An 8,916-nucleotide genomic window follows, 5' to 3' on the forward strand; every position below is an offset into this window, starting at 1 on the left:
TATAGCTTCAATCTTTGACGGGTCAACAGAAATACCTCCACTAGAGATCACATGGCCAAGAAAACTCACTTCCTTTAACCAAAATTCACACTTAGAAAGCTTAGCAAACAACCTTTTCTCCTTCAACACCGATAACACAATCCTCAAATGCTCAGCATGATCATCTTCATTCTTGGAGTAGATCAAAATATCGTCAATGAACACAACCACAAACTTATCCAGATAATCATGAAAAATCCTATTCATATACTCCATGAATACACCAGGTGCATTAGTCACACCAAACGGCATAACAGAATACTCATAATGACCATACCTCGTCCTAAAAGCAGTCTTCTGAATATCCTCCGCCTTCACACGAATCTGATGATACCCAGACCTCAAATCAATCTTGCTAAACACACAAGCTCCAACCAACTGATCCATCAAATCATCAATCCTTGGAAGTGGATACTTGTTCTTAATTGTCACTTTGTTCAATTGCCTATAATCAACACAAAGCCTCATAGAACCTTCCTTCTTCTTAACCAACAAAACAGGTGCACCCCATGGCGATACACTAGGACGAATAAACTTCTTCTCCAACAAATCCTCAAGTTGACTCTTCAACTCTTTCAACTCAGAAGCAGACATCCTATATGGAGCCATCGATACAGGACTAGTTCCAGGAACTAAATCAATCGAAAACTCAACTTCACGTTTCGGCGGTAAATCACTTACATCCTCAGGGAATACCTCCGCAAAATCACAAACTATTGGCAATTCATCAATGGTTCTCCTCTCATGCACATCTAAGGTTGCCAATAACATAAACAATTCAGCCCCATCTTGAACAGATTCACCAACTTGCTTCGCAGACAAAAACAAATCTTCCTTAACACCAATCTCAGGAAAAATGATAGTCTTATCAAAACAGTTGATATACACACGATTAAATTCTAACCAATTCATACCCAAAATCACATCAAGTTGCTCTAACGGAAGACAGACCAAATCAATCCCAAAATCTCTACCAAAAATACTCAAAGGACAATTCAAACACACAAAAGAAGTAGAAACAGAACCCATAGCAGGTGTATCAATAACCATACTTCTATGCATATCAGATAACACAAGATTCAATCTCTTAGCACAACCCAAAGAAATGAAAGAATGTGTCGCACCGGTATCAATAATAGCAATCAAAGGTGTACCATTAATGAAGCACGTACCTTGGATTAGCCTATCATCGGTAGAAGCCTCCGCACCAGACAATGCAAACACTTTCCCTTTCGCTTGTTCCTTCTTTGGCTTATCACATTTGGTGCTAATGTGACCTTGCTCTCCACAATTGTAGCAAGTCACCTTCGAACCACCTCTACACTCGTTTGCTTTGTGACCACTCTTGCCACACTTGAAACATGTTACCTCGACTTTGGAACAATTAACAGCACGATGTCCCTCAACTCCACATTTAAAACACTTAATCGGAGCACTAGATCCTCCCCCACTTGGCTTTCCGCCAAAACCAGCTTTCTTCTTATTGTCGTATGGTTTTCCACGGAATTGACCTTTCTTATCATTCATCGCCTTGTAGTGAGAAGCACTCTCCCTACTATCCTCATCATAAATCGGACTCTTATTGATCAACTGAGCAAAACGGGTAATCTGTTGGTAACCAATCGCCTTCTTGATATCCGGTCTCAAACCATTGACAAACTTCAAACACTTTGACCTCTCCGCATTCATAGTATTGTAGTGAGGACAATACTTGATAAGCTCTTGAAATCTAGCAGAATACTCCGCCACGGTACCATTTCCCTGCTTCAACTCAAGGAATTCCACTTCTTTCTTTCCACGGCAATCTTCCGGAAAATAGTTTTCCAAAAATGCATCGCGGAAACGATCCCAAGTAACTTGAATGCCTTCCTCATCAAATCTTTGAGCCATATTCCCCCACTAATCCTCAGCTTCCTTTTCCAGCATGTGAGTACCAAACTACACCTTCTGAGCATCGGTACAATTCATGACTCAAAAAATCTTCTCAATCGCCTTCAACCAAGCTTGAGCTTTATCCGGTTCATGCTCACCCTCAAAGATAGGAGGATTGTTCCTCTGGAACTTCCCTAAAGCACGGTACTCATCATCATCACCATTCCGATTTCCAGCATTAGCTTGAGGCATTTGGCCAAGAGATCCAGCCAACATCCTCAATGCATCAGCAATGGCATCATCATTCCTTCCAGCAACCATCGTCCTACGACAACCAACAACCCAAAACAAACAAAACAATATCGATCGTGTCAGATACACAAATCTAATACAACGGAATTAAAGACATTCACGACTCTGACCAACTGGTCAACCAGGCTCTGATACCACTAATGTAACACCCCTTTTCTAACCCCAAATATATCATACAATCAAATAGAGTAAGCATGCATAAAGGAAAAGGGCGTCAAATGTTATTTTCATCACAATGAAAACCTATAGCAAAACATCCAACATTCTCAATATGCAAAGATCATATTTGTAACACAATGTAAATCTCATACTTTCATACATTATGCATAAACGCTTGCGGAAAAACAAATGAATTGCTATTAAAATTTCAATGAATATATCCCATACTATATTCATCTACCAAATTCGAATTAACATTTAAATCCACAATCTTGGCCACATAGCCTCAAACAACATATCCGAGATCTCAAACAAATACATCCGAATATCCAACAAACATAGGGAATAGCAATATCCAAACATGAGCATGAGTCTAAATAAAATCCACCCAAGTGTTACATGATCAGAGCATATGACTTGCTACCTAATCCAATAACAAACTCAGGAGCTCCTCGGCTAAATCCTCGGACAAGCTACTACTCGTCGGAACCTGCACGTTATCAACGAAGGATAACATTCAAACAGAAGGGTGAGAATTCAAATTCTAAATAGAAAATATAATAATGGGAAATGCAACATAATTAAGCATACATTTCAAGAATTCATCACTCTTCACAAAACATGTATTTATCTCCGATATAAAGTTAACATGTTCCATACCATTAAGCATCAAAACCAAATTCACAATCTCACATATTGACGATTCTAATTATATACACATATATCACTCATACATATATATTTCTCATTTCACATCAAACATGTATTAATCACATATATCTCATTCTCATCACATTCTCTAATTCATATCAAATGATTCATCATTCCACATATATGCATATCAATCAAATTCACATCCACACATTCATACCACATAACCACACATAACAACATTTCATACCGACACGTGCGACTCAAGTGTGACTCGATGTGATATGCATGTGGATCCCTCCGTTATCATTTCCGGTCATGCCGATTGTCATTCTCTCTAGACTAGATAACCACCTCAAACCCCCATACTCGTTAAGCTTTCAAACCCCATACTCGTTAGGTTTGGGACAAGTAAATAACCTTCGCGAGATTACCCAACATTGCCACTTTCAAAGACTCATGCTTGTGTACGTGTGCAACAAAACAAGACTCATGCATTTAAGACGATCTCTCTATCTCTTAAACTACACAATCACATCTTTCCAACCTTGCACAACATTACACAACATGCAATTCAATCCAATCTCATCACAATTATCATTTAGCATTCCATTACATAATACATTCAATTACACCTCACACATGTTATTTAATCAATTAATAATACATATTGAACATATAGAAGTAATAGGTATGCAAGTCAAGTCTTAAACAAACAAGAAAATATTTTTGAATATAGTTCGCGCCGCCAACCCTTGGTCGCGCCGCGAAGTAACAGACAGAAACAATGTATTTCAAAAAATGCATTCAATTCGCGCCGCATCCACATGTGCGCGCCGCGAAGTACAAGGCAGAACCAAATCATTTCAGAATTCATTCAGTTCGCGCCGCCACCTTTCGTTCGCGTCGCGAACACAGCGCAGAAGTGAATTTTCTGTGTAAACTCAGCATAGTTCCCTCTTTTTCATTTCATCACTCAATTCACAGTTCAGTTCATTATTTGCACACGAATTTCACATACCTATCATACACATAACCCATATGTATCCTTAAATTCATCAAAGTTTCATTAATTATGCAAATCCATGAATTTCACCCAAATCCCAAAGTTAGGTTTTTACATTCTTTTCATCCAACATGTTATAAATCAAAACCCACCCATAGAATCAAGTAAAGAATCATGAATGACATGTTATTTCTACCCATTCCAAGCATAAACAACATCAAACAACACAAATCTCATGGATTATGAAAATACTCAAAGTGAAATCACATGTTTTAACACATACAATATTACCCAATCATAGATTCTACAAGAATTTGTATTCAAACCCTTACCTCTTGAATTTCTCCTTCTAACTTCAAGAATCTACAATCCTCTTCTCTTCTCTCTTCTATTCTTTTGCCTCCTTTTCTCTTCTTTACTTTTCTTTCTATCTTTCTATCTAATTTAGGTTAACTCATAAAATTCTCTTCTAACTCTCATTATCTCATTGGGCTTAACCCACCTAATACTCTTTCTCCTCAACCAAGCCCATTTAACTAATTTCAAATAAAATTCTACCATTTATTAATTAGCTAAATAACATATTGCCACCCAATTAAATAATTATCGCGCAAACAATAATTAAATAAAACACATAAACAATTATCAATTATCAAATAATCCTAATTAAATAAAATCTAATAAAAATAGGGTGTTACACATCCAAGGATACAACAATGGTTATCCTTCAAAAGGTTGAGGAATGTCAAAACCGCAATGATTATCCTTATTCCATCAAGAGATCAAGAGATGACGGTACCACAATGGTAATCGTTCATCAAATCAAATGAGCAAGGCAGTCGCAACCACCTCCAACAAATCAAAGATAATGCGAGGTCACACGACTTGTTCGAAAAAATATATAGCAAAAAGAAAGGGCAAAAAATAATAAGAAGAAAAGGATGAAAAATGGCAAAACAAGCACGAAAAAAAAAAGATGATGAAATTGCCAAGCAAGAGAACAAAGTCGTGTGATAATGAATCAGAAGAATAAAGGGTGAGCGACCGCCATGTCCGAAAAACCTCATTGATTCCTCAACCATTCCAAATTTCTTGTGAGGGATGAACACTCAAGTTGAGTTGATTGAACCTAGGAATGGAGAACATCACGAAGGGGGTGGGCACCAAATAATTTTGAGCCTAAAAATCCTTTGTTTTCTGAAAACCGTGAACCCGGCCAAGTTACAACCCTTAAAAGCTAATCATTTCAAATGTTGACCATCAAGGGGCATGTTCTCTAAAAAACTTCGTTGGGCATGAACAGTTAATGCTTTCTTTGATTACCCTGAGGGGAAGAGTTTGAAGACTCCATTGAGCGTGGTAAAGTTGTTTCCATGTTTGTTTGACTTCAAAACAAAGAAAGCTTGAGGATTCTAGTGAGATGTACCTAATCAGGGGCAATTGAATCGAGGTTTGACCTCTCAAATTCAGCATATCAGGGGAAATCATGTCGATGAATCTCTTCAAGCTTCGATCAATCTGGGGCAATCAAGTCGAGGAATCTCTCTTAAGTTCAACCAATCTGGGGCAGTTACGTCGAGATTCGACAAATCTCTCCAAGGATCCTTTAGGGAAAATTCCTTCATGGGTCATGAAGCTTGGGGCACAATCTTTTGAGTTATCTTGCCTCTCCCTGAGCGTCGAATTTCTCCTGGAAACTTATTCTCTCCCCGAGCACAGGAGTTTATTTCTCCTGAGAGTTTGTTCCATTCCTCAAGCATAGGAGTTTATTTCTCCTAGGAGCTGTTCTACTTCCATTTCTCCAATCTGGTCCCCTTCTCTGAATTTCTCATCCCCAACATGGTGAATCGAGGGAACCTCCTCAAGTTGAAAATCTTCCAAGCAGTGGCGCGTGGTGGGAAGTCAGAAGTTATTCTACATTCTGGAAGGCAATAACAAGAATATGCATCTTGCGAGTCAAAGTCCAATATCTATTGGCATCTCTACATGGTCCTTAACACTAAGGGGATTCTCCATGGTGTCTACCTCACTAATGCCTTTATTTGGCACTCTGCATATAGTATTCATTGCATATAACATTGCATCCTCAAAAGCATAGCATATCCATCAAAATGGAGCATTACGCCATAGAAAAATTCAAACATGCATCAATGCATAAGCCAGTTTGTATACGCCCAGAAGGTACGAAGTAATTTATATCCCCAGAAGAAGTCTCGTCTTTACTCTCCAATGGATCGGAAACAATGTTTTTCTTCGTCATAATCGTTGTCTCCGAGATTATTTCCCGTGTGCTACGAGCAAATTAGAGTGTGAATGAGGGTGGGAATTCAACCCATCTCATTTTTCAATCGTTTGAATAACCATACTTCGTGTGTGGCAATTCGAATAATTGCCGCTCTTGAAGAGTTACACCCCGCCTTTGGCCTGAGGGATTGATGTAATTCTTAGGCTTTGCAAGCATTGATATCTCCGTGATTCTTCAGTATGCACTACTCTCTTTTGGGTCGAGTCTAGTCGTCACTAGTCTCTGTGGTCCCTTTCCCTCATGCGGACAAAATTTTTAGGTCCAACCCCCATGTTGTGAATCCTTTCCTTCCGTCCTGGCAAACCATTTCAAAACCAATTCCCAATTCCCAATCCCCAGTGAGTCCATCTATCATGCTTCTCAAACACTTGTCTGTGTCATTATTTTGATACTCGTCTGTATCTTCTTTCGATACTCATCTGTATTGTCCCAAACGCTCGTCTGTGTTTCTCCTTTTGGTACTCGTCTGTATCTTCTTTCGATACTCGTCTGTATTGATTCAAACACTCGCCTGTGTTATCCTTTTGGTACTCGTCTGTATCTTCTTTCGATACTCGTTTGTATTGATTCAAAAACTCGTCTGTGTTATTCTTTGACGCTCGTCTGTGTCCTCCTTCGATACTCGTCTGTATTGAGTCAAACACTCGTCTGTGTTATTCTTTGATGCTCGTCTGTATCTTCTTTCGATACTCGTCTGTATCCATTCAAACATTCATCTGTGTTATTCTTTGACGCTCGTCTATGTCCTCCTTCGATACTCGTCTGTATTGTTCCAAACACTCGTCTGTGTTATCCTTTTGGTACTCGTCTGTATCTTCTTTCGATACTCGTCTGTATTGATTCAAACACTCGTCTGTGTCATACTTTTGATACTCGTCTGTATCTTCTTTCGATACTCGTCTGTATTGATTCAAACACTCGTCTGTGTTATCCTTTTGGTACTCGTCTGTATCTTCTTTCGATACTCGTTTGTATTGATTCAAAAACTCGTCTGTGTTATTCTTTGACGCTCGTCTGTGTCCTCCTTCGATACTCGTCTGTATTGAGTCAATCACTCGTCTGTGTTATTCTTTGATACTCGTCTATATCTTCTTTCGATACTCGTCTGTATTGTTCCAAACACTCGTCTGTGTTTTTCTTTTGGTACTCGTCTGTATCTTCTTTCGATACTCGTCTGTATTGGCCCGAACGCTCGTCTGTGTTTTTCTTTCGATGCTCGTCTGTATCCTGCTTCGACACTCCTCTGTGTTATCTTATCTCTCCGTCAAACCTGTATCTTTCAATTACTGTCCCATGTAACAACCATCCCCTTCGATAACCTTGTATTGGCACCGCTACCACGTTACAAGCTACCACCATTCAACTCCAAGTACTCACTATAAATTTTTCCACCAGAAAAACAAAAATTCTCTTTCCCCAGCAGATATCACAAAGAAAATTAAAAATAAGGATAACACTTACACCATCTTCTCTTCAGGACAAATTTCTGGTACTTAGATATTTAATCTTCTTCTACCTCGAATGTTCGAAAGGCTAGCGCTAATCTCACCTTCAGGTTTAAGACGATTAAATAGGGGCAGCTGTCATACCCCAAATTTGTCCTACCCCTTATTTTAACTGGCTTATACATCCCATTTCACCTGCATATCTCCATTAGGGCATTTACATATCATTCATTCATTCATTCAATAAAACACTTGGGATCGCAGATCAATGGCCAAGGAAAAGGCTAGGGTTTCACAATGATTAAGATCTCTACACTGTACAAATTGGTTCAACTAAGGTTTCTTAAAAGCTTACTCTGTAAGTTTGTGATTATCAAAGGGATCTTGGAGTATGGCATTATGATCATCAGGGATTTCTACTCAGCCTTTGGGTTAGGTTCATTAATTAAGTGGATTTGGTTCATCACTTAATACAAGTCATTTGCTTTGGGACTTTATTCAAAAATTGTTGGATTGAAGTACCAAGAACACCGGTGGGTGTGGTCAATAGTGAATTATGATTAGATGTGAATATTTGAGACGTGTTTCTTTGGCTCAAGTTCATTTCAAGCCTTATGGTTTTCATCATGTCATATTTGTTGATATTGACTCAAAGTCCTAAAGATCAAAGAAGAATTTGAATACTAGAAATGCAAGAGAGAATGATGTTAAAGATGCGTTGAATAATATTTCATTTAAATCCACCAAATTCATTACAAGACCTGATGATATATTCATACTTCCAACATAAACATCATTCCCACTTATCCATGGTTCAAGTTACAAGTTTCTCTAACAAAATACAAGTGTCCCATCAAAACAAAATTCAGATCCTATTACAAATATATATCTAATTCATTCTCAAATACAAAAAAAAAAGCTGCAAAAAAAAATCCTTTCCCAGACCTATCCCTTGAGTTTTCAATTTCATTCAAATTGCCTAATCAATCTCCACTTTATAAGGTACACTCCCTTGCTTGACTTGACCAAAAGCTCCATGAAGCTTGCCATCATACACTTGCATAATTTAATCTGTGGATTCACAATAGACCTGCCAAAACCAAAGAAGAAGTTTAAACATGTCAGCA

At 38.3% G+C, this 8,916-nt stretch overlaps 1 protein-coding gene across 1 annotated transcript in view; it reads right to left on the reverse strand.

Moving 5' to 3' along the window:
• Positions 1-549: 549 nt before the first annotated feature.
• The window catches only part of LOC131659150 (uncharacterized), a gene marked incomplete at its 3' end in the record, with an annotated part of 51,056 nt that continues 42,689 nt past the window's right edge, over positions 550-8,916 (reverse strand). Inside the window, exon 2 of the mRNA XM_058928383.1 lies at positions 550-1,716. Coding sequence (XP_058784366.1) covers positions 550-1,716 — 1,167 coding nt within the window. The remainder of the gene's footprint in view (positions 1,717-8,916) is intronic.

Source organism: Vicia villosa, linkage group LG3, assembly GCF_029867415.1.
Source record: "Vicia villosa cultivar HV-30 ecotype Madison, WI linkage group LG3, Vvil1.0, whole genome shotgun sequence".
NCBI lineage: Eukaryota > Viridiplantae > Streptophyta > Magnoliopsida > Fabales > Fabaceae > Vicia > Vicia villosa.